This window comes from Melospiza melodia, chromosome 3 (assembly GCF_035770615.1).
Source record: "Melospiza melodia melodia isolate bMelMel2 chromosome 3, bMelMel2.pri, whole genome shotgun sequence".
NCBI lineage: Eukaryota > Metazoa > Chordata > Aves > Passeriformes > Passerellidae > Melospiza > Melospiza melodia.
Window position 1 is genome coordinate 46,774,148 of NC_086196.1, and position 27,310 is coordinate 46,801,457.

A 27,310-nucleotide genomic window follows, 5' to 3' on the forward strand; every position below is an offset into this window, starting at 1 on the left:
TTACAAAGGCAAAATACAGAGATCAAGCTAGTAAGTATGCCCAGCTGTTAATTGCCCCTCTGCCCCTAACAGAGGGTACAGCAACCCTTTCCCAAGGCTGTCTACTTCTCTTTGCCATCAGCTTCTGTCAGATTCTTGCCTCATGGGGGTCAGTTAAGTTTCTTGTAGGACAGAGTCAGTCCCAGTCCTTGGCCAAAATACAGGCAAATACTACTGACTGCACCTCTCAAAGTAAGTTCTTTTAGTGCTGCTGATATTCAGCCTGTTCAACCAGTAGATCCATACCTTCCCTATCCACTTAAGGCCAACTGACAATAGACATAGAATCAAGACTAGCTGAATTTGGGGACTAGGAAAAACACTTTTCTGTCAGAATAAAAAGAGGCAACAAGCTCACATCCTCATATAATGGTGCTCTGCCCTTCTATCCAAAACTGAACCAAAATTTAAAATTACAAGATATTTCAAAAGTAGTTATGAATAACTAATTGCTTTGCCTTCATGGACAGAAGAACATGATCTGCTGCAAAAATTACACACAAGTAGGCTGCTCTTTAAGTTATTATAAATGCCATGCACTTTCTTTGACCTTGTTTAAACAGTTCTTCTGTCTGACAAATAATTTCCAGCTATGTCTGGCCACAAGTCAAGAGTGCTACCCTAGCTTAAAGAACCATAAGGCAGAATTTACATTTCTTTCCTCTTGCTAACAGCTTGACCTAGAACTGTGGGAGGCCTTTTGAGACAGTGAAAAATACATAGTCTGTTGCACAAAGCACTGCCCAGGCCAAGCTGCAGCTCTCCATTTTTCAGTACTGGTTCAGGTAAAAACCTTTGTTTTTTTTTAGTTTCTGTACAAGTTATTTTGAAGCAAGCATCTGGGACCATGCTGACTATGTCTATCCTTTTTGGTAGGTTCCAAAGGACAGTCCCAAACCCATCCTGCACTCCTCTCCACAGATCCAAGGGAAGTGCATGCATAGAGTAAGACAACTGGACACTGTTACCATTTTGCTGGGGTGATACCCATAGATGTCCTCACAGGAAAACTAGGTTCTCCTGGAGCACAGCACCACAACTTTGTCATTGGAGAACGGTAATTAAGCTCATTTTATCTTAGATAAGCTTGCAGGAATGAAATAATACAGTGGTTTGGCAAGCTTCATAGAAACCAAAATGGGTGGCAAAGGCCACTGATCATCCTGCAGGCACAGAGACAGCAGGCAAAAAACTGGAAATCCCTGAAGGGAGAGCAGGTCTTACACAGGAATAGGAGAAGGATGTCATGGAACAAAACTGATAGCCTAGTAGAGCCTTTTTAGTGTTCAATATCAAATTGGTTATTAATTCAGGAAAAGTTCACCCCATACAGGTTTCTTACCTCTCTTAGTAACTCAGCTACAAGTTTCTAGATAAATATATTGTTCATCTTATCAAAATTAATCCATTTTTCATACAGAAAATATTTAAAAAATACATCTTCCTGTCTTCAAAGCAGTATGTGTTGCAAAAATAAGTGATTTAAGGCATCATGAATTTCATCTATAAGGTATTTTTTACACAGAGCAACTAATTGATAGTTCAGTAATCCCAAGGTGACTGCTGAGAAGGAAAACAGCTGTTTTCCTAGCTGTAATAAAAACAAATACAATAAAGTCAAACATTGACAACTATATTTCTTCTAAAAATAATACACATTATAACAGAAGACATAAGAATAAATTGAACACTCAAAACCAATATCTTGTAAACAGATATAAAACTAGAAAAAGTGTGTACATCTCAATTTATGCCATACAAGGAGGAAAAAAAAAGTATTTCAAGTATAACTATGAGTAATCCAGTGTGTGGTGAAGTTTAAGGCTAACATTTTCAACCTTCCAAGCTGAATTTATACTGAATCCACCTATGAACTCTCAGAAGCAGCTTTATTTCCATCCAACATGAACTCTTGCATCTGACATTGACTTTTGAAGAGCTTCAAGAGATCAAACTCATCTTCACAAGACAGTGTTTCCTCAAAATTTTACAGGTTTTACCCAGAAATCAGGAAAGTGGGTATATTTCAGTTGAACCCCTTGATTCAGGAATGCTACTGCATCATTTCATATTCCCATTCTGATTCTTAGATGAAGATTCCAGCTCCTAGCTGCTCTGGATCTACCAAAGCACAGCATATTATAATACCACACAGATATACCTGTGGTGTGTTATGGGAGGCAAAAGCTGTGTGCACTCATCACTCAGAAGAACAACTTAACACATGTAGGAAAGACATTCTGTGCTGTCCTTGTGAGCTAGTAAGGGCCACCTGAAGATAAGGAGAAGCCCCATATCTCTCCTGAAGGAAAACCAAGGTTGTTACCATGGACACAGGATGAAGGAGAGAAAGTTAAGAGATATGGCCTCTGGCTGGCTCACAGAGTGATGTGGCTCCCTGGTCACCTACTGGGAACTTTGTTCCTCTTATCACCAGTGGGCATTGAGTGTGTATGTTGGATGGGTGTAAACATCTTGAAGAAGTATAAAAGCAACGCTGCTGTAATAAATCTCTCTCTTGCACCCTTTTGATGGAGTCATGTATTTTTGTACTGTGTCGTGATCTATAATAACAAACACACAGACATATGAACCTAAATCCTGCATGCAGTCAGCTCAAGGTATGGGAATTATGTTGGACAAGCTGCATTATGAGCTATTTGCACAGCAGCAGTGGATGCCTGTGCAGGACCTGAAACAGCAGGCAGCCCAGCCACAGCAATAGTCCCCAAAGCTGAGTCTAGAGCATCTAACTCAAGGCAGATTATTTGCAAAAGTTATGAGCTGACAGACATCTGTTGGGAAACACCCACTCTTGGAAGACAATCATTAAGCACTTAAACTCCAGCCCCAAGAAGACAGAGCAGTAAAATTTTCTCCTTAAAATACAGTTAGAAAACTAGAGTTCTAAAGAGTAGCAGCTTTTTTTTTTTTTTTTTTTTTTTTTTGAGGAATGGTTAAAAAAATTCATCACAAATTCCAGTCTTTTCTAAAAAAAATTAAAAATTCAAACCTCAAATTTAGGTCAATTTCTTTACCCTGAAACAAGACTTTTAGCTTCTTGAAGTCACTAAAATAAAGCTAATTTTATGTCAGTCCAGAACAAGTGCCTGACTTGAAAATGTTAGTCTTTACTTCTAGCTCCTCTGTAACCATATCACTCAGTGTCTATAGTAAAGTATTGCTAGAGATCCCTTTTCAAACTCTTACAGTAAGAAACTCAGCATACAGCATTAGGCTTCCCTCAGCTTCACTACTAATTCTTATTATTTCTACTCAAGAAAAGTAAACAGTGTATCAACCTGCACCCCCATTCTAGTTTTGCCCTACAGCTTGACCAGTGCTTGGGTATATACACCTATGTACATATTACATGTCTGAGATGTCAGAAGAATGGTAGGAGAAAGGCCAATTCTGAAACATTTAAAATGTAAACAGTGTAATTCACACAATCAGAATCCTTTAAAAAAAATCAGTCTAAACCACTGTAAGTGCTTTAATAGCTATCCACCTGGGCTGTAGGTGAATTCAGCTGTTCATTTTCCATTAGAGTGGTTCTAATCAATATATAGTGCTAGTTTCACACAAGACTGCAACTGCTTTGGTGTGGGACAGAAAGTAGGCCAACCCACAGAACTGTAAAGAAAACCACAGCCTGTGAAAAGGGAAGTTACAGTCAATACTAACAATACCCTGTGGTGCCATCATCTCACACTGCAAAGTGAGAGGGATTTGATACCTGCACTCACAGTGTACACTGCCTTTAAACCTTTGGAAAGTAGTTTTAAGCACAGAGCCTTTTAATTGGGTTTTTTTTGCCCCTAAAGGTTATGGGTTGAAAAGTCTCTCTGAATTGCATGATTTCTCTTAGAGTAAATATATACACTATGATGTAGTAGCATGTGAGTAATTATTTTGTTTAACAGTTGTTATTGTTTAATGTCTACTCTTGTTCATAAGAGACTTAATTTTTTCAACTGTGATGTTGAATATTCAGTTAATTGCAACATTCAGATCCAAACTGCTGCCTGGAACACTGAGGTGTTCCTGTGCCAAAAACAGTGTCACAAAGCTTAAAAAACAACTAAAAAGGAAGAAAAAAAGATTCCACCTCATCTTCTACTAGGTAGAACATAGAAAATTACCACTAAGGCCAAGAAACTTGCCTTCTAACTGTGGCTTTCCCCAATACCAACAGCACACAACTGATATGGTTCACAAGTGCTGCAGGAAAACAAGCAGTCAGGCTTTTTCATTCCTTTTCTATTTAGGAAGGCTGTGAACAGCAGCAAAGAAACTGAAGGTATTTGCAGACTCAAGAACTCAACCTGGATGATTTCATCCACTTTTGGCAGGTTGTCTTTGCAACCCTGAGGGCATAAAGCTTACATTGTGTATACACTAGATAAAGCTTACACAGTATACAAACCCTCAGTACAGGCTTTCTCTCTCTTGCAAGGGAAACTTCCAACGTATCGGTGGTAGCTAGCATTTAACACGTACAGAATAACAACTTTGACCTAGAAATCATTCTGGTAAGTTCTGTTCCCTCTCTTGGGCCATTCCTCCTCCACCCATTTCAGCAGCACTTTCACAACATCAATTCTCTTATAAAATTTACAGAGATCAATCAGCTGCTGCACAGTCCGGTCACTATTCCGTAGCAAGAATTCCAAGGTGGGACTTTGGGGCTTTTGTTCAAGGAAACACAATTCATCGTAAGTCATCCCCCACTTGCTTGCTAAATTTCTCCAGTTTTTCACTGTTGGATGGCAGGGATCCAGCTTTAGCCTCACTGTGTACAACAAGTCCTCATCATTGAGCATGTCACTGATGGTTGGCGCACGGAATAAGCACAAGGAGCAGGTGACATTTTCCTTGCAGGTTTTCTTGAGATCTGCAGTGAAAATAATTACATGGGAAGAAATTAGGATCTATTGCTGTGGTATCACCAGCAACAAAAAGCTAAAAGCATATAGGGTTGAGGAGTATTATATTTCTTTGAACGGCTTCTGAAAAAGTCAGAATAGCAATATGCAATGCTTCTTCTCATGAAGAGCTCATTAAATTACTTTCTAAAACTTCTCTCTTCACTACACGCTAATCAAGTGTGGCTTTAATCAAAAAGACAGTAATTTTTGAAGACAGTACATCACTTGGAAAAGTTATTTATACTTGTACAGAAAAGACACAGGATTCAATGCAGTGTATGAGCTAGGATAGTTCTCTTTTTTTGTTCTGGAACAAAGTCTCTTCCTTGAATCTACCATAATACCCACTTACATCAACAACAGGGTTATGTGTGCATTCTGTGCATCTTGTGTACCTGTGTTGTAGAGCGAAGGAAAAGGCTTTGCAATTCTGAGGTACTACCTTAAAAACAACATGAAATACGTGCACCAGGAGAATCTCTGCTGACAGATCCAAACACAACCAACATCTAGTACTTTAACACAATGAAAAAGTAGATATGTTCCTTTGCTTTTGAGGGCTCTTGCAATAAAAACTGTCCTTGCTTTGCCAACAAAACCTATTTTAAAGGTACATCAGCAAAGGAATAAAGTGCATACTCCTCCATGTGCGAGAAAAAGAAAAATACCAAGTTGGTGGGAAAAGGTGGTGATATGTTCTAAAATCTGCATCAAATACTGAAAATTGCCATTTAGATATCTCCTACACACCATAGTCAGCATCTCCCCCAAAACTGGGAACAATGTGGTGCTATCAGACTATAGTATACATTAATACCCTTTAAACCACATAGAAACCAGTTTAAGTCATACCTCTAGTCAAACTCTAATCCAAGACCTTTAACACTGCAACACATCAGGACATGGTCTGAGCATTTTGGCAGCCGATATGACCTTAACTCTCCCTGCTCCTTTTTGAAAGCAGGGAGAATCTGGTATCTTCAAATAGTATATAATGGACACAGCCTAGAAGCTTTTCATAAGGTTTCTGTGCTCCAACCTCAGTGCACAGCTTGAAATAGGGAAGTAGCTAGTCCTACTTCAGATGAAACTCTGAAAAAGGGGTTGATAGTAATCAAAAGATTTATTAAAAACAACAGAAAACAGTGACACACAATTTACAAGTGCTGTATCAGAGGCCTGAACTGTATCTCTGGCAAAGGAAAAATCTGGTAGTTAGTGCCACCTACTCATAAGGACAACAGCATCTGTTCAGGCTGTTTGTTTGTGGGATTTTGTGGCTCTTTTTTAACATCAATTATTTATTTTCAGTAATTAATGTCAGATTGTGTGAAAATTCCAGAATATAATGTCTGCATGCATGTTCTATTTATTTTTAAAGAAAGAACAGGCTATTGTTAGTTTGTAACATTGCTCATCAGACTGGTTTTTTAGCAGGCCAAGGACAACTTCTGAAGTTTTCAACAAGTTAGGACATGCAGCAACAACACCGCTGCAGACACATAACTTCATACAAAGGCATAGAAGTTATGCCTTTGTATGTTTCCCTGTTAAAGGGAAACCTGTTCTGGTGACATCTTAGCTCACAGGTGTGCCACAGGCCTTGCAGCTGTTCTCTACAGGAATATGTATGTTAACTCTTCTGCTCTTCTTGTGCACCCTAAACTTGCTGAAGTGAGACAAAACTTTCTTGCTTCATTCATGCCAACCTTTACTTATACAAACAAGGCAAAATGAATATAGTATAATCAAATCAAATTTCTGGCTGAGCTCACAGGGCAGGAGAGCACCCTATCTGAATTTACTCTGGCAGGGTTGCCAGGGAAAGTTTTTCCTCCAATAGAAACAGGGAAGAAGGGGTAAAGAAAACATCTCTGTAAAAGGACAGAGATATAAGTAAACAAAACTAAACCAACCTGCTTCTTGTGCTATACCATCTGGAAGACTATCAAAAGCATCATAAAGAATCCTGCTTTTCTAAGGTGCTCCTCTGCTAGACACTGACAAGCACTACCCAACTAACTGCATGATCCTAATGCTACCTGATAGGACAAGCTGCCTTACTAATAGGAAACTCTCAGTTTCTTACTGTTAGACTAAGCGAACTGTATATCATACACCCCCTCCCCAGCAGAACTCACACAAATGATGGGATAAGCACTCACAGCCTAATGCCAGCTTCTGCCCTCTCCTGACAGCTATTTACACATCACTTCCAAAAGCAGAGGTACTAAATGTATTTGGAAAGCCCAAGTTGCATATTTTGTATGGTTGGCACTATTGATCACCATCATCTTAGAACAAAGAGGAAGCTGTAAATGACACTGGTAAGGAAATGAGCTCCATAAGCACTAATTATCCAGGCAGTTATTTGTTATGACAAACAGCAGATTTTAAAACAGCACTTTCAAATAAAACCTAGGAATAAAATATGGAGAACAATAAAGTTGACATATTACCTGAAAGCGATTCATCAGTATGGCTCTGTGTGTCTTTGTCTTCTGGCTACAAAGCGGAAAACAAATATAAAGTAAAAATAAAACAATGTAATTGAACACCAGAATAAGTATTTGACTAATTTACAACTGGCAGGAGATTACTTACAAGAATCCCAAGCTACTTGTAAAATCAGACAGGGAATATACATATAGTTTTGAGGAACTGCTAACAATCTGGTGTCTTTTCAGGCAGCATTTCCATGCTTTGGCACATAAAAAACTGCCTTGTGGGTTGTATGCACTGAACAACAGCATTTTTATTAATGATATTCTACAGCATTGGATCTTTTGACTAACTCTTAAACACCCAAAAGTTATTTAACAATACATATAGTTTGATTTAAAAGATTTTTAAAATGTTTTGCAATGTAAAAGCCAAGAATTTTGTAACAAGCAGCAGTAAGGGATTGTTTTGTTGATCTAGGCCAAGGGGAGAATTTTTTTTTTTTTACAAACTTCTTCAGGTACATAGGAAACTTTTACAGACAACAGGTGGAGGTGAATATTTTTGCAGATCACATCTAACCCTCCCCCTATTTGGTGTTAACATTCCCTCAATGATGTTTTGTCTGATAATTAAGCATAATGAAATTACTTAGCAGCCTGAGACTGTAACACACATTGTAGCATTTAAATCCTAGTAGTTAGCAACCTCTAAAAACTGGAAGGACAGCCCCTTGATTGTAGAACTGTGGGGAAGCTGCAGCTGTCCTTACTTTAACTATGCAGGTGTGGAGCCAGGTGAAATAACTTTCTTCTGTTGAGGATTTAAAGATGAAAGTAGAAGGGGATTTTCCCCTTATATAGCTGCAATGAAGTATTGTTGATCTTTTTGTATTGTGTCATTCTTCTGAAACAGCAGGCTTCTTAATTTTGCAGGTTGTGCATACAAACAAAAGTCAATATATGGGTAACAACATAGTGTAATAAGATACTCTAGTCCAACCTGCTACACCTTCTTTACTAAGAAACCCACTAAAAATAGAATACAGGCAATTTCAGTTGCCGTGGTGAACTTGCATGCATTCATGATCTAATTATAAAGAAGATGAACTCTCTCCAAAATATTAATGTTAATTAATGTTAAGAAAGGAAAAATTTGCATAGTGTTTTCAGTATTTCTTTATTCCCTGAAAGCTGCAAGACCACACATGCAACAGCATCAAACCGTCTGCTGTCTGCTCAAGAGAGATCTAATACTGCACATGCCAATTGCAACTAAATAAGCCCTGCCATTATCTTCCCGCAGTTTACTTTTCTACCACAACAGCTTTATCTGGACAACGCTTTCTAAACACAAAGTTGGCCTTCATGGCAACATGTGAGCACACAAACTTAAAAAAATTAAATCTGCAGTCCCTGATTATAGTAATTGTCTCCACTCCAACTCCACTCCACTCCTTAAAAAGGCAGAATGTTATTACTGAGCCTCAAGGAGCAAATTCCCAGAAGAGTAACTCATGGAGGAGAATGAGGAACTTCCCAGGACAGCTCAGCCTCCCCAGAGATCTACTTCAAAAGAAATAAATAAGCAAATTTAAAAAAAAAACAAAAACAAACTAAACAAAAAAAAAATCCACACCAAAAAAAACCAAACAAAAAAAGTAAAAGCAGATACTGTTCACTTAACTGCTGTACTGAACCTCATTTCTCAGACTTTATCAATTCATTGTAGGTCAAACTTTACTGTGAAAGCCAATGCCTAAGTGCCCTTATGTCATTATACATGCCTTATGAGGCATAAAAAATAACTGCAAATAGTACAAAGAAAAGCAGCAATACTTACCTGTGCCACACATGTTCTCAAAATTCATATTTTTACTGACCAGTCATTATCCAAATTATCATATCAGATGCACTCAAGTTTATTCAAGATAACTTTCTTGTAATGTAATTGCAATAAATGAAAATCCAATCATCCTCTACAGGTCTAATCAAAGCCATAAACTTATGTGCAGTCTGCAGGTAAGCAGAAAGTTTTCCAGCTCTGTGGAACCATTACCACCCTAATACACTGAATTATCTTTATAGTGATTCTAAGCTCTCTTCTTGATGATGGGAAGGAATGGTTACCTCCATCATCTGTGAAATGCATACCAAACCCATGTTTGTTTCTGATGGAATTCAGCTGGGACTCTGGCATTAGGAACTCCTTTTAATTCTTCATCTTGCTGGAAAATGCTCATTCATTTCTCTTCTCCAAGTTTTCTGCTCAACCCAAAGAGAATCAATTTGAAATTCAGCAAAAACATTCACTTGAAAGACGATAACCATGGGGTGTGGGAGTCACTCAGCATTGCCCTTCCTACGGCAATGAAAGATGTCACAAAAAGTGGACAATGTTTCAACTATGGGAAGAGCAGTGTCCCAAAATCAAAGCAAAAACCATCTAATGCTTCCCTAAAGACAAAATCTAGGTTTCCTTACTTCTTCACTGCCTGGCTTTATTTTCGCCAGGAAGCATTTTCATCAGAGGCACAGCATGCATGACAAAGCTTTAACGCTTTGCTGGCTCTTCTTCAGAACACCTATACATTGATCAAAACCTATTTAAACTAAAAAGTACATGTTAATCATAAAATAATCTTTTTTTTTTTTGCTCTTCTCCACAAAAGCTCCCTTCGTTGAACTCTTGAAAAGAAAGCAAATCTCTGGTCTGTTTTACTGAATAATTTTGTGCTCTCCAGATACAGTTTGAAAATATACTTATTTGTTAACATACTTACTGAATTAGCAGCAGTAACTTAGTTCACATTCAAGTATCATTTTTCTTACCTGTTGTATTAGGCCAGAATCTGATGTAAGGGTCTTGATGTTCACAGATGCAATTTCCAAAGTAACTTGATCTGTTAGGTATTCCTCATCTAAGGCAAAGAGTGTGAAACACTGGTCTTCCACTCACAAATTTAAATAGTAAGTAATTTATGTTATCAAACATAAATTATAGTATAGTTGTCTAACATAAAAAATATAACTCCATATCACGATCAAATGCTGGGAATTGCTAGATTAAAAGCCCAAAATGTTAAGTCAGCAGAGTCTGTAACAGCAATGCAGAGCATGACTGTGAGAAGAAATATAATCCTTGCAGAGATTAGATACTAGAGTAGCAGTTGTTTTCTAAACAAACATCACACTGTTTTTAAAGCAAGAGTCATGTTGTTCTTTCAGAAAGCTGACTACAGAATATAACTGCACCAACACAACAAAGTAGGCTGAAGATGTCACAAGTCACTCTGATTTTTGTTTTGCTTTTCTCATCACACTTAAAATGAGAGTTAAAATAAGTACTGCATAAATATTTATCTTTTATTCTGCCCCTTTGTGAACTGGACTCATCCTAGTGATTCCTACTATACAGGAATTTGCTGAAGCACTGAGATTATCCATTTCAAAGTGTGTTTATCAACAGCCCTGGGAGTCCGCTGAAAGACAAAGCATTCCCTAGTACAGCACAAATTCTACTAACTTTTCAAGCATCACTTCAGCCCTCAAAATGGGATACAAAGGATACATAAACCCTTTGTGGACCTTGTGCACTCTGCATTATTAGTAAGGTCCTCTTCATCAAACTATTTGCATAATTCCCCAAGTCAGGTGCTGACCAACCATTAACACAAGCTTAAAAAGGGTTATAGTCTACATGTTTTTACACCCAAGAACACTGCATGGGGGTGACTACATCTGTAGCACTGGTATGTTTCCATTTGTTGTTTGTTAAGCGGCAAGATCTCATTGAAGAACCCCTATTATCTTTATGAATCATCACATAACAGAAAGAAGCAATATTTTCTTAACTCACTCAAGAAATTGATCTGGATCAAAGAATTCATCCTTACACTTGCAAGAAAAAGAAAACCAAAAATCACTACTCTCCTCTTTTTCTGGTTTTATAAGACTGATGGAAGATATTTCATCCCCAGCGATGTCAATGTTTGATAGAGGATCATCATTATTCTTTATGACTGTAGGTTCAGAGACAACAACAACCAACAAAAACAAAACCCAAAAAAAACCTCAAAACAAAACCACCAAAATCCCAAAACCAAACAAAAAAAAAAAAAACCACCCAAAATAAAGTCTGTCTGAAAATGCAAAGCATGAGCATCAAACCTGTGAAAATAATATGTGTGAAATTGTGAAATTTATTCTATATTTGAGTGGAAATAGAGTTATTATCAAATCATGATAAACACTAAGGCAACCTCTGCAAGATAAGAAGTTCCCTCAACACAATTTTATCTCATAATCAGTAAAGGGTGCCAAGAACTTTAAGTTATGGCTCCAAAACAGACCATTAATTAATTGACCAATAAAAGATACAGACAGCCCCTCTCACCAATATACTGTCAGTTCAAATGTTAAATCTGAAACAAACATAATTGTTTCTTATACAGAATCAGACCAGCACATCTGTTACAATTTTCAGTTGACAGACTCATACTTCTAAGTTTGGTTTTTAAATAGAAATAACTATGAAATACCATTCTCAGAGAAATTATGAATTTACAGAAATGAAGAGAATACTAAGAGGTATTTGTATCACATTCAAAGGGGAAATGTTAAGCTCTATTAGTAATTACATCTTCTTACACTTAGTAAGAGGAAGCAAAAATGATAATTATAAACCAAGTGCACTTCCTTATTACAGAAAGTGCTGACCTTTCTACTTATGTCTTAGCTTTCTTTTTTAAATCAGGTGCATTTAATTTTGGACTTTAAAAAGCCCTGGCAAATTTGAAATTTATTAATTTATCTAATTAATTTTGAGGAAGATCTAATGTCACAGGTGAAATAAAATGCAGAACATGGAAAAGAATGTGCTAGTGTAATTGCTTTGGTGCAAATAAAGAATTTCGAAGGACCAAACCACCTGCCTGCAAACAAACAGAAACTAGTTTATGACTTCATCCCACACGATCCTCCCCTGCTGAGCAGCAGTTCTGAGGAGCACTCATTTCCTCTGCCTGGCTTTGTCAAGCCCCAGAATAATGCCCAGCTTTTCTTTAACCCCAGTGGTGTACTGCTCCCACTCCTCAGCACAAGTTTCCATTGTGACAATCCTCATTTCCTGTGGCTGTCCCACTGCAGACCTGCTGTGCAATACAGGATGGAGAACACACTACCTGCAGAGTGCTCCTCAAGCAAGCCCCTGCCAGGGCATTCCCTGGACAAAAGTCAATGGCCAAGCCTGGGATGACAACAAAAAAAATCCACCCCACACATCAAGGAAACATAAGGAGGCTATTCAGTCTGTGTAATCCATGTATTTTTCTTCAGAACCTACACTCCCTCACTCCTTTTCCAGCAAAGAGAGGCAGGAACTTGTGCAGAGTAGACCGAATAGTAGGCTCCCCAGTAGATGGTATTAAACCAGCTGAAAGTAAAAGACAGCATGAAGAGTTGACAGGTTATAAGGCTGGGAATGCAGTCAGAGGCAAAGACCTACAAGGTATTTCTTGATTTTATCTCTAACAGCATGAAGGCACTGGTAGTCCCTTCAAAGTCACCATCCAACATTATGATGTCTCTATTATCTGTGGTCTGAACCTTGTCTTTCAATGGCACCACAGTATTTTCCTTTCAGATCAAGAACCCAGGTCTTCTGATGATATTTTTAGAGTGACTTTAAGATCAAAACTAAACTTGGGAAGGAAATTTCAAAAGTTAGATAAACACACCAAATTGACCACAAAAATAAAGAGGGCATTACATTTAAAGCACAAATATGTAGAAAAAAGCATGAGTATTTTAATCTGTTGGGTAACACCACTGGTTTTATTGCAGATAGCAACAGATCAATGATAGCTGAATAGACAGAATTCACAATACTTACCTTTAGGTACTCCTGTGTCTTGGACAGGATATTTTTCTGTCTGTTACAAAAAGGCAAGAAACACAGATGTTTGTTATTTTGAGTGCAATTGTGCTGGGGAAAGAGTAGTTACATACTCTTTCTTTATGTGCTTTTGTAAGTGCACAATTATAGTTGTATCTCTCAAGTTGCTACTGGTTGATCTGTTCACCATCAAATACAGCAACATTCTTCTGTGGAAACTGAGATGTTACTAACAATGCTGATTAGCACTTGAAGTAATAGAGATTACTGCTTTGCTACAGTATCTTTAAAGCTATTTCTAGTGAAAAAGCAGAGCTTAGGAAAGAAGTTTTGTACTGAAGTAGCAAGATAATCTTGAAAAGTTAATAATGCATATCAGAAAGAACAGACATGACTTCAAACTCTCTTTTAGCAGATTAGGCTTTTAATAAAATGTTACTGCATTGAAAGAAAAAGAAATATTTTCCCCTTCTGCTTTAAACTTACCTGATTAAGAGGGAATAGGAAGCAGTTATTACTGAGTTTAAGGAGACAACTACTAATTCCAGGGCATGACATAACTTATTATATCTGACATTTACCTCCTTCCCTATGGCTCTTGCCCTTACATGACAGTAGGTCTGGCTTTTACAGAAAGCCACATTTTAAAGAGTTTTCACAGAATTTCATATTACTCCCACCTGGGCAGGAGCCTGGGATGTTTGAGATCCCGACACAAGCGATGCTTGTGTGCCAGCGAGCACCAGAGGGCGCGGTTTGGTCCCTCCCGAGGCTCAGCCGGGCCTGCCTAAGGCACTACTCAATGGTCCTACGTTTCCATGATTGGAATCAGCTACAGGAAGTAGTAACAGCTTCGCAGTGCTGAAACTTTAAGCCCTAGGTGGGTTATTTTATCCGTTCAAACTATGAGACAGAAGAAAGTCAGTACTAATTTTTCTCAGTTGCTGGGACTTTTTTAATTTGAAGAGATGTCACTGCCAGAGCCTTTGGAGGTTATCCCATGGGCAGCTTCACTGACAATACCATCCAGTTCAGCTGATATACATGTTGGTATTTTTACTTACACTTTGACTGCACAGGTTAATTTATTAAGGCTTTTTGTGGAGTCAAATCTTGTATATACACCGACAGTGTGAGTTAGTATCCTTGAATGTTTTCTCTCACTGCGGCATCACATAACCATACAGAGTTATAATGATTTCAACTGCACTAGACTAGAAACACATACCATTGTTAAGGAAAGAGTGCTTGGATCTGTATCCTCCACGGGCTCTTTTGCTGCATGATCTGCTGGAAAAAAGAAAACTTTATCACTGCATAGTCATAAAAGTATTTCTGCCAATTCACATTTTGCTTCTTTGTCTGACCAAGGTAAAACAACTATACAGCCATTACATGCATTATGTCACACTTCCACAAGAAAACATGACAAACTGGAAAATGTCAGAACTACTAGCACAGACATTAGAAATTACATGTAATAAAGGACACCCAACTCTAACCTAACAAAAGATAGACTTCAACTAAAATCTCAAACTATATCTAGTGAAAAAAAATCACAAAACATGTCAGCAATAAATACTAAAATTCAGTAAATTTTCTAAAAGCTAAGTTCTGTTCTCCTATTGATAGCCTTGAAGTTTTTTCCTCAAAGAAATAATTCAAACAGGAAACGAACATACCCACTACAACAAAAATTAATACTAGACTGAACATCAGATTACAACACAAAATTGAAAACACTCATTTAAAAATATTTGAGCAAAATAATTAATTATTTGTATACAATAGAACAGTAAAAATCTACTATATTAATATCAAGAGAATCAAAACATGAATCTTCAAAGTAGCTGTAGGTGAATCATGAAATGTTAACCCCTCTGCATCAACAGCTAAATTGACAAATACTAGTGGGATACTGACCAAAAGTGCACAGAAAATCTGAAATAAATCTCATACAGAAAACAAGATTCACAAAATTACTCCTATAATTTAACATCCTGACACATTTTTCAGAAATCTCTTCTGTTAATAAGAATAAATGTTTTCAAAAATTGAAAAACATTTTAAATTATATGGTAAGATCTTCATTCTTGTCACTCTTACTCTAATAGTCACTTACTGCAAGTACACATTAAGTTTTCAGCAGCAACAAGTAAGACATGACTGTAATCAGTATTTGGTGATTACCTTCTTTGGAATATAAAAACCAGTAGATTTAGAACAGAGTCTCAGAAATTAAGTACAAAGCACACATTATAAACACTGACCCCCAAAACAGAACAGAAGTTACACAGACACTACTCTAAAGAGCTCTAATTTAATATAGCTGCTTATTTGGGGACCCATTCCTATCAATCCACTCAATACAACAGAACGAGCTGAAGCAATAACCAGTGCAGGACAGCACAATAAACTGAAAACAACAAAGGAGGCAGCAGTAGGACAGAGTTGTTCTCCCTCCTGCTTCTGTGAGGCAGCCCCACCACCAGCAGTTCCTGGGTGTCCCTGAGATTCCACATCAAGCCTTTTTCAGTGCTACAGCCCCCAGGAAATCCACAGGCATTGTCCAAGCAGGTGGCACATGATCAGAGGTGTAAATGACAAGGGCTGAGCACAGTCTTTGCATACTGAATGTAAACATTCAAAGGCACAAAAAAGGCAGAGGCCTATGAAAATGCCATTGAGCATTGTTCACACAGCAAATTAGGAAGCTATATGCAAAAGAGGAAAACAAACAAACTATCTAAACCCCATGTTCTTGTCATATGTCTTTTTTGGTATATGATAAATATCTGCTTCAGAAACATGGAATTAAAATATTCTGGATAAAGCCTGCCTTGATAGCAACAGTCAGCACAAACTCTCAAATGCAGAGAAGTTGAGAGTCGCTGGGACATGGGAAAATACAATATGTTGGCATAAGACATTGCTTGAGGGCAGGGGCAAAAATAGAGGCTCCTAGTGGGAATTGTGGTGGAAAGTTGCAGAGGAGCTGGGCAAATAGAAGCCCACCCAGTAAAGGAAAGCTGAAAAAGGAGGCAGCACTGGGAGACAAAGAAAGGCTCTAGGGAAGAAGGCCAGCCCAGGCAACCCTAGTCTCACTGTTTTTCTACTCAAAGCCAGTGGCAAAGCATACACCTTATTGTTGGTTTATTCTGGAGGCCTTTCAGCTCCTCCTTACAGATTCTTAGATGAATTTAAAAAGATAAAAAAATAAAAACCAGCCAAACCAACAAAACGACCCCCAGAACTTTCTTTTTCCCATGTAAGAGGTGCCTTGAGGCAGGTGAAGGCAGACCCCATAGAACATCCAAGCCTTGGTGAACCTCACTGGCTACTGCAGCTATACAAGGGCTATATAAGGGCGCTGTCCCCATCTTCTCTACATCTCCATGACCACCAAGGTACATTTTGACACTGGTAACTCACTTTCCACAACCTAGTGGGAAGCACTGAAAAAATTGGAGAAGCTCAGAGAAAACAGGCATTTGAAACAAGGACTTGATAGACCCAAGGGTATCTTTACAAGAGGTGATGGGGTACAACAGTGGGACCTCTCACTCCTGCTTTCTAGGTCTCACACATAAACACAGTCATGAGAATCTGCATCTTTCTTGCTTAGCATCGATCCTGCAAAGTATTTTTAAATTGTATTTAATTTCCTATACCTCAATTGCTTCCCTTTATTTAATAGTTTTTTCTGAAGAATAGTAACTTCCATTGTTTTGTTTAGGCTGCAGACTACTACCAAGTCCCCAGGTTTTTTATAAGTGGCATGTATGTATATGAATATTTGCACCTAAGATTAAAGACTTCACCTATTGGGCTGCAGATGATTCACCTGGGTCTTCACCAGGCAGATAATCTGAAAACCACAGACCTAGTGTATTATTGTGAATAAGGCAATTTGAATGTCCTTTCTCTCTTTCCCACACACATCTGCCCCAACATTCCACAGCTCATGTCATAGAGCTGGACTCAGGTGCACAAAACAGCAGAGAGGAAAGTTCTGTGTTTATCTCAGATGTAAACCATCCACAGTTTTTGCATGCTGAAAGGCCAACAGGAACTGAAGGTATCACCTGACTGACTGTCTGATTTCGTGGTTACTTTGACAGACAGCTTCATAACAGCATTACCTGGGGTCCCTCACAAAATCACTTCCACCATACTCGACCCAACAGGATACAGACACTGGACCACATTTACTTCCCCACCCTTCTGCAGGGAGCCATAATTGAGTTGACTCAGATGGACATAAGTCAGCATGTGCACATTGACTCGGACAGACACAAATGAGGTTCAGTGGTTGCTCCTGAGGTTCATTTCTGCACCTGCATGCTGCCCAGCAGCTGCCACAGCTCTGCCAGGGCCCACCCAGTATGACCAGTCTGCAAGAGGAGCAGCAGACTTGTACCAATGCCCACCTTTTCATTCTGCCCAATACCTCTGCTATAATTGGGATGCAATGCTCTGCACTTACCAGTGCAAACAGTTTTTCTGCTTTTCACCCTTGCATTGGAAGGAAGTCTGAAAGCAAGTTTTAGAGACCTCAGGATTTTGACCTTTAAGCACGAGGGGGTTCACAAAGCACCAAGGAGCAGAGGCAGTATTCCCTCTGTTACAGTTTTACTCGGCAACACAGCCTTGACACTGCCAGTAGCGAGTGAAGCCCCTGAAATCAGCTGTAGTTACATAGTTCAACCATGCACATTTCCACACCAAGGCTGGGCATGCACATTAATAGTTTAACTTAGCACAACTTAAACAAGGCATCACTCTAATACTAATGTTGCTCATAGAGATGAACTCTTTGACTAAACCCAAATAAAAAATGTTGCTTTGACTAGGGGCACACGAATTTAGATTTGAATAGGCAAGTTATACTAGAATATTCAGTACCCTGAAAAGCCCAAGTCCATCAGCACTTGTGCATTTTTGTTTACTGTCAATTACTCAAAACTTTGTCCCTGTCTGAGCAGACAGCTCATGGAAAAGTCTGTGATGCTGGCACACCACAGGTGAGGCGTTAAAACTCATTTGCACCATTACTATGTAAGTTAATGCACGTGGACTTCGTAACCACTCGAGCTCTGGGCTCCTAAGAAAACGCCTTTTAAAAAGGTATTTTGAAACTGCTGTTAACTAGCGCAAACTAACTTACACGCTAAACACCGGAGCAGGCTTGACAAGACAAGTTACACTAAATCACATCAGCAGAGCACATGATAAATTATTACCGTACTTAACTGGCGTGTGCGGAGGGGGAAGGGAGCACCTTAAGAACTCTTTTTCAGCCCGGCCGGGTGTACGCTCCTCACCTGGCTCCCAGGAGCCGCGGCCCCGGCTGCGCCCGGCCCGGGATGGGCGCCGCGGGCCGCTCCCCGCGCACCGCCCGTCCCGCACCCCCGCGGGCCCCGGCAGCGGCCGCCGCCCCTCGGGGCATCCCCGCCCCGCCCGCCCGGCTCGCCGCGGCGCCCCGGCCTCACCTGGGGGCAGCGGGTCCTGCGGAGCGGCCATGGGGCGCGGCGCTCCCGCGGCGAGGAACGCGACGTGCCCGGAACCGCCGCCCCGCCGCGCCGCCCCCTTCCTGCGCCGCCCCGCCGCAGGTAGCGCTCGCCGGCAGGGACGGCGCCGGGCAGGTCGGTCCCACCCATGGCCGTCCCGGGCCGCGGTAGGAAGCGCGTCTGCCGGGAGCCCGCAGTTCCCAGCGGGAAATACCGCGGATACGTCGGGTTAAATCCTCCCGCACTCAGGTGCTCCCCTGAGCGAAAACGCCGTGTTTCACTGAGACCACAGACACGGAGTGCACGTACCGCTCGTCAAGTAGTGCTACTTCGGATTTAAGAGTGAGCCGCTTCAGCAGTATAAAATCAATGCTCGCTGTCCTGCTCTTGCGGACATTTACGAGCCTAAATCACCGCCTTCCGACAGAGAAAGGCGGTCTCCATTAGGGCTGAAGGTGCATTTGCAGGTGGCTCAACGTGTACAGAGAGTTTACAAAAGCAAGTACTGCAGAGCAACAATCATAAACCGCACTGGTTTCTCACAGATATTTAAAGTTTTTCCTCTTATGCTACAGGCACATCTAATACCATGACGAAGTCAAATCTTTGTATGTAATTGCTTTGGAACGCCACTATAATCTCTGGCAAATTCTCTCATTTATGGTTTCGATGTAAAGTAATACAGGCTTCTTAAATGGGGTCTGTGCATGAAATCAAGCTCTAAATAAGAGATATTATGTATTGCTACAATAGAAACAAAAAAAGCCGGCACAACTGAATCTGCCATTAGAAAGATCAGTTTTGTGAACCACCTGGCTCATTTTATTAAAGAGGTAAATTTACAGATAGATTCTGTTACGCTGAGAGAGCTCCAGTTCAGCCAACTGGCTTACACTGGCACAACTATAAGTATCCTTTGGTCCATTAAGCATTAAAATTGAGCGCTTTTCCATGGATTATTTTTCATCTCTTGTGCATGTTCCAAATAATAATTTTTTTAAAGTGATAAAGATTAAATTGCTGTTATTTCCACAATTTAAATTGATGACAGTAGCTGTCATCCTGTTGTCATGAACAAGTATTTCTCACACTGCAGCGTGGAAAGGGCAGGGTGGGGATGTGGAATGCACCACCACACCTGTTATTTTTTTTAGCTTAACATCAGTAATATTGATGTTTTTCAATTATTTTCTTACTGAATTTCATCTGAGATAAATGGAGGCTCCACCACTGGGTCATACACACAAACATATGTATATCTCTATATATCCTAATCTCCAAGATACAGCTAACAGATCCCTAAGATTTCTGCAATTCATGATGTGCAGAAAACAAAGATTTTTTTTTTTTAGGTCTATCATTGAAGTCCAACTGTTCAAGGGGTCAGTTGCCCCTCCTTCCTTCCACATTTATATAAAAACTCATTCTCAAAGAATAAGGGCTTACTTCAAAAAGGTAACACCAAATCAAATTAGAACTAAAACTGCTGATTCTGTGTGTTTCCCTAGATTTCCTTAGCAGCACAAGGGTTCTGGTGATGGATAATTAGGCTGAGAGCACAAGTGTATTCTTATCTACACAGATCTCACAAACACTATACTAATTATTGGAGTCTCTTTTATAACTGTGAGGAATGACACAGCCACATTAGAGCTAAGAATGTTCTTAACTCAGACCTGTCAAATTTCTCCTTCAATCAAATTAATGCCATGTCTATCCTGAGGACCTCCATGTATTTATTGCCTCTGTGTGCTGTTCAAAGACTACTGGACACAGTGACTATGAAAACTTCTGGAAAATATATTTACAACCTACATAAAAATGTATCCACTGATTTCCTTCAAAATATCCCTAGTGTACTATTGTTGCACAGATGGCTGTAAACAACAGAAGGCTACAAAACACTGGTGCTGTGGGCTAAGTCAGGTTTTACAATCAAGATGGCATTTACTCTTCCCATAACTTACAACCTGATATCTTCCTATATGAGGATTAAAAAATTATTTCAGTAAACAATAACAAATTTTTTTTAGTGGAACAACACTTGTGCCAGCAGCCAAAACTGGTTAATATTGCTCAAAATCGTGTATTTTAAGAATATAAATATTGATACCTATAAATTAGATTGGGTTTTTAATTTGAAGCAGATTTTTAAAAAAATTATTTACAGAGAACTCTTTAAAATAATGACATTTAATAATAGAAATGAATAGTCTAGAATATATTAGTGCTTTAAAACTTAGGTTAGTAATAATAGTTTAACAGTTTTTCCATAGTACTGAAGGAGGAGACTGCAATTACTTACAAGTATCTCTAGAGTACTGATAACAGTACAGATGAAATTGGCTGTTGCATGCCTGTTCTTGTATCATTCTTTAATGAGTGTTGTTGAAATCTTTGTTACTTAGCCAATTGACCAGTGCAGAAAGCCAGCACTTATTTTGGCAAAACTAAACACAACCATATCATAAAAGCCAAGTCCAGAATGAGATAACTTTGAGCAATGGCATTCCATAGAATGCTGGATTAATTTTCTCATCAAATTTCTAAACCTAAGTACTATCTCTACCTTATCTTGATGTAAACCTATAAGTTACTAAATTCAGCATAGCTAATTATAATGGGAAGAGTTCAGATTTTTGTAAGTTTCCCCTCAAATGCAGAATTAGTAATTTCAAATGGTTTTCACAAATCAAGTCTATGCAAATCTCTTCTCACTCCTTTCCTCCTGGCCCCATCAAAAAACCTAGCCATATTTTATGACAGAGGCTTTTCTCAAAGATCTACAAACAGTCTGGTAAGATAGACACTGGAGAATTTATTGTTTGAAATAGCAATTAACACAGTCTCAAGGGGCTTCCCACCTCCTGAGCACTAGAGTGCAGACAAAACCAGGGACAATATATTCCTCTGCAGAAAAATATAACTCATACATCCCCACAACAAGAAGAAAAATAAAACCACACATACAACTCCCCCGCAAAAAAAACCAAATCACCAATAATAAAATTTGAAAAGCCACCAATTTTTTCCAGTTGATCTTCTGTAGCCTTTCCACTTGGAGAGTTTTTGTACCAGATCACAAATGCTACTATAACACAGGGGATCAGTGGTATTCCCCATGCCTCCACACAGGTTGCCCATAGTCATGGTAACTGTGAGCCTGCCAAAATCACATGGCAACCTTGTTTATTCTTTCTCATCTGTTTGCTTTTTACACTTCAAATATCTTCACTTAAGGAAGTCCACATTGAGTAAAATACCTCTATGTCAACATAAACTCTTCACCCCTCCTGTATTTCAGGAGATTTGGGAAGAAATCTCCCTGCATTTTCTCTCCCAGGATCTTCTAGACAGTTTTTAATTGTCAACAGCTTCAGACTGCTGCTAGAAAAGTTCTGGAACATTCTGAGACTGCTTTGGAGAAGGGATAATTAACCAGCAGCTAAAAAGTCAAAACTGCTTTCTTTGTCAATAATGATATTGGTCTTCTCTTTTAAAGTTCTTTTACAGGAACATCACGATTTTGACATTTCATTGACAGAAACAGCACTATATGGAGAAAACATAAAAAATGACACATACCCAGACCATCTTATGTAACCCTGTGGGAAATTTGTTTGGCTGACAGGACTGCATGATATGGAAATGTTCCCTCCACTCCAGGAGCTGTGCAGTGTCCAAGTCAAACACACGCCACAGAACCAGTGAAACCTTGCTTTCCCTAGATTGACATGTTGAAACTGAGCCTAACACTATTGATTTCAGGCTGCAGCTTATCCCTCTGCAGGGACATTAGCCCAGTCCCCCTGCCTGGCTGCTTGTTTCCATAAATGTACAATTTAGATGAGATCTATACCTCATGGTCAGATTTGCTGACAGATAATCATGCACACTGAAAGAGCAAGTGCACAAATCTTGGGGGTTTTTTTAAATAAGATTACATATTTTCAACACATTCACTGTAGTCAGAAGTTTGACAGAGCTAGTAGACTCATTCCTATGTTTGCACTCCTTAAAAAAAAAAAAGTATGGTGCTACAGGAATTACAATAAAACTCTATAGATTACTTCTACTCTTCACTCAGATCACGCTGTTATAGACCACACAAAGCACTTTGTTAACATCCACCTGTAACACACACACACGTGAAACATGGAAATGAGAATACAGGTCTACAGCTAAGATTTGTAGTTAGTTTTTCACCACCTACAAAAACTTCCTAAAAATGCACTTCCTCCCTGTAGTTTGCTATTCTTTATTTTTTACTGGATTCTATCACTCTTGCTTTTTTCTTCATAGTCACTGTGAAAATATTGCTGTATTTTCTTATTAAAACATCACTCTTTTTACCACTATACTGAATTTGACATATTGTTTTGCCATTTGCAGGCCATGCTCCTGAGATAACCCTAGACATCCATAGATACTTTTCAAAAGATATTTGCACCCAGCAAACATGAGCATGGGTTGTGGTTTTAAGGCAGACATCAGTAGGTGGGGAACAAGATGTCAGTGAGGCATGACTTGCAAGGAAGCATAACTTGTATCAGACCTATTGAGAGTAGGACAGAACAGAGTGTACAAGCTCTTCACAGCAGAAGGCCTGACAGACCACAGAACTTGTGCCCTTGGCTGCTTTCTCTACTTGTGTCAGGTGGTTTACTGAAAGTTCTCACCCACAGCTGTGCCTTGCTGTATCATTTAAATCTAGACTACCACAAGATGTTCCACTGCTCAACAGGCACTGCCCTCCCACTGCTGCTGTTTGCCAGGCTTAAACAGAAGTTTGTGACCTATTGATTCCTCTGGTTAACTCTCCTAAGTTTAGGAAGGACACATTCAGAAGTTAATTTGGAAAAATCAATAAAGGCAAAAAATAAATACAGAAAAATAAATAAAGGCAAACATTTCAAGGGCAAAAAGTTTCAAAGTAAAAAACCCCGCTGTCATCTTATTGCAGGGGTTCCATACTGTTGTCTCCTATTGCAAAAGTTTCATGCCTTTTTGGTGTTTTCTCATGGTCAGCTCTTCAGAACACTGACTCCTCTTCACAAAGCAGCCAACTGACTCCATTTCCTTTCTCACCCAGCCACCCCACTCTTTTATAGCACTCTTCTTCTCACTGGTTACAGCTGTGGCCTGTTGAAGTCAGGCCTGTTCCTAATCTATGATAATTGGCCCAGCTGCAACTCCTTAGGGCTAAGATTACTTTCTACACTATCTTTATTTTCTTATATTCTATCCCCCTACAAATCCACATTTCAGATTACTGAAATCTAGCTCATGAACTTGAAAAAGCAGCTGTGATTTATCAAGTTTCTCCTAATGGGAAATGTGAAGCCACCCTTTTTTAACATGTGTGTTCACTTAAATCAGTCCATAATAATCTCTAAGATCCATTTTTGGATTCCACAGTTGATGCTTATAGATCATTATTTCTGTCTACAACCAGAGTCCATAAGCTCAATTCTGGCAAGTAGGAGCTGGCTGAAGAGCACCACTGGAGGTAATACAGCAAAACTTGCAGGACTTGATCAGTTTCAGGCCAGAGTAAGTTTGGTAATTGCAGATTTGCTGCATCCACTAAAAGACTGTCTCTCTCTCGTGCACCCAGATCTGTGCCTATGCTAGAGAACATCACAGAGACGTGAAGAAGAGGTGATTCTGATGTTCTTTAGTTAATTCTTATTAATAAAGAATAATGGTTTTAGTTCCTGTGTTCAAGGCTTTCTTTGCTTGCACATACAGAGAAAACATTAGTGCTTGTAAATGAAACTGCCAACATGTGTAACAGCAGTGCATATTATGAAATCACAGATGTTTGTTCCTATGACAACCACCCTGAAAAATTAAATATATAGGCCAGACTCTTCATGACCCCAGTAACCTGTAAACTGTGATTATCCTTCTCTCCAGTAAGACCTTGTCCTCAGCCCTTGCTAAAATGTTATAACATTGTGACAAAGTTCTTTAAAAGAAAGAGGCTTAGTGGACATTCACAGCTTTGTAATATGCTGTTGGGTTTTGATTGCAATTGTAACACTGCTGCTTCTGCAAATCTTTCCTGAAACTGATTTCACACAGAAATCCTATATTAGGATTTTTATATTTGGGGGTTTTTAGACATTTTTATACCACTAGCAAAGTAGGATTCATAGATTTAAATCTACACTAAAACATAAATAAGATTGAAAATACCCTAGAATTTAGAAAACGTGCATTAAGCTACCTTCAGCTCCGCTGTCTTAGACAACACTTACACAAAAAAATCCTATAAAAGAAATTTTTTTTTTACTGCCTCTTAAAATGATACATTATATATTTTTACAGCCAATTCCTTATCCTTCTAATATGGCAGTAAAAAGCTAAACCACGACTGACTTCTGGTACAAGCATTTCAGTGGTGAAGAAATAAAGTACCCCCTGTAACTAACATAAAGTGTTCTGAACTGAAAACTCAGTGAACACTATGACTTCAAAACATGATCATTTACTTCTAACTTTTAGTCCTTTATGTGGCCCAAGTGTGTGACAGTGCTTGATTCTTCCAAGGTTTTAGGGCTTTTCTAAATACTCGTGATGGAAAACTTTTTTCCAGAATCAAAGGTACAAAATGTAAACAGATACAATGAATTCACCTTAATCTGCTGAACAGAAACAGTTTCTTTGTGAGAAGTACAAACCACTTGTGATAAAGTATGGAGTACTGATACTGAGAGCAAACTATGGCAATGTAAACATTAACATTAGCTGCTCTGCTAATTTCTTCTCAAGTATCTAGCTAATGTATTGCTCCACTGGTGCTGAAAGTAGGACTAGGTTCTCATTTAGTCGTGTGTTCCCAAATTACAGTTGTACTGCCTGTACCCCAGAGAGGAAAGAAAGGAGCACTTACATCATCTCTCTGGAACCAGACTAACTACTGCCTACTTCATCTTATGGTCTCTGTAATTCCTAGACAGCATCCCTTTGAGACATTTTCAGCAATGCAAAAATCTGTGACACACTGGCTCCTTAAGGACCAATGTAATGGAAAATTTGAATTATTTGACTTAATTTGTAAGTGAATAACAAAAGTCAGTCTAAAAACTTTTAAGCCCTCTAACATAGTTACCCTAGACTTAAAGCTTGTCTCCATACTCCAGTAAAGGGGTATTCTCCAAATGAAAGGGTGTAAGAAGAACCTGAGTTAGCATCTGAATTGAAAATAAAATCCTAATTTCAGCAACCCTGCACATTAAACCAGTGCAACACTCAAGTTTTTTGCAGAAATATGACTTTTTGCAATTCTGGAAAGAAACATTTAACAGATAAACATTTAACTGTTGGGAGCAGAAGATTGGTTCTGAGCTGCCCCAACAATGGGGCAGGGGGTCCTGGGGCCCTGCCCAACTCACCTGTGTAGCACTGGTCCCAGCCTGCTGGGTTATACTGGAGTGCACTGGGATATAGTGGGCCAAACTGGTTTGTACAGGTCTGGACTGGGTTGGACAGATTGGACCAGGCTTAGACTGGGCTTATAGGGAGATATGCTGGGACATGCTTGGTTTGGTCAGTCTAGAGAAGAGGAGAGTGAGGGGAGACCTCATGGTGGTCTTCAGCATCCTCACAAAGGGAATCAGAGGGACAAATATCGCTCTCTTCACTCTCACAACCAGTGAAAGGACTCAAGGAAATGGCCTGAGACTGAGTCAGGGGAGGTTTAGGTTGGATGTCAGGACGAGATTCCTCACCCAGAGGGTGTTTGGGCACTGAACAGGCTCCCCAGGGAAGTGGTCACAGCACCAAGCCTGACAGAGTTCCAGAAGTGCTTGGACAACACTCTTGGGCACGTGGTGCTACTCTTGGGAATGGTGCTGTGCAGTGCTGGGAGCTGGACTTGATGATCCTTGTGGATCCCTTCCAACTCAGGGGATTCCGTGATACTGAGCTAAACTGGTTGATACTGGCCTGGACTGGGTTATACTGGGCTGGACAGCCATATAGTGACCTGGGCTGAGTTCAGGCTGGGACCTACTGGGCCCGGCTGGTTCATGCGGGTCCGGCCGGGCCGCACAGCTCGCACAGCCCCGCTCCGCCGCCGCCCCTCGCGCGCCCCTCCTCACGCGGCCCTCCCGCCGCCGCGCGCACGCGCCCAGCCGACCCCTCGCGCGCCGCCGCCACTTGTTTTGGAGGCGCGCGTGGTCCTCTCCGATTGGGCGCCGCTGCCCCGCCCCGCCCCGGCCCGGCCCCGGGACGGCCAGGGGAACTACATCTCCCGGCGTGCCGCGCGCTGGCGGCCCGGGAGCGGCGGGCGCTGGAGCGGGGTGGTGGCGGCGGCGGCGGTGCCGCGGCTTCGCGAGAGGATCCCGGGCGCGCGCGGCGGTGCCGCGGACAGGTCGCGGTGAGCGCGGCGCCCCCGCCCGACGGGTCCCGCCGCCCGCAGGAGCGGCCGCGCCGGGAGGAGACGCTGCCGCCGCCGACCCGCTGCGCGTCCCTCTCCTTCCTGTG

The 27,310-nt window shown here is 40.1% G+C and overlaps 1 protein-coding gene across 2 annotated transcripts; it reads right to left on the reverse strand.

The window, feature by feature from the left end:
* Positions 1–1,658: 1,658 nt before the first annotated feature.
* EDARADD (EDAR associated via death domain) lies at positions 1,659–18,872 on the reverse strand. 2 transcript variants are annotated; one of them, XM_063151599.1, is made up of 6 exons: positions 18,800–18,872; positions 14,536–14,594; positions 13,305–13,344; positions 10,244–10,332; positions 7,430–7,475; positions 1,659–4,936 (listed from the first exon to the last, which is right to left on the reverse strand). In XM_063151599.1, exons 1-6 carry the CDS (start codon positions 18,828–18,830, stop codon positions 4,560–4,562), a joined length of 642 nt encoding a protein of 213 aa, XP_063007669.1. In that variant the 5' UTR covers positions 18,831–18,872; the 3' UTR covers positions 1,659–4,559. The 2 variants fall into 2 exon arrangements, with proteins under 2 accessions (XP_063007669.1, XP_063007668.1); XM_063151598.1 differs by having other exon boundaries at positions 14,536–14,597; positions 18,800–18,841.
* Positions 18,873–27,310: the final 8,438 nt, after the last annotated feature.

Excerpts from the sequence above, each read along its gene's own strand:
- EDARADD (XM_063151598.1), bottom strand. The coding sequence starts at position 18,830 with ATGGCCGCTCCGCAGGACCCGCTGCCCCCAG. Across the intron at positions 10,333-13,304 it reads AGACACAGGAGTACCTAAAG|ATGAGGAATACCTAACAGAT; the intron begins GTAAGTATTGTG and ends TCTTTGCCTTAG. Across the intron at positions 4,937-7,429 it reads TACTGATGAATCGCTTTCAG|ATCTCAAGAAAACCTGCAAG; the intron begins GTAATATGTCAA and ends TTTTCACTGCAG.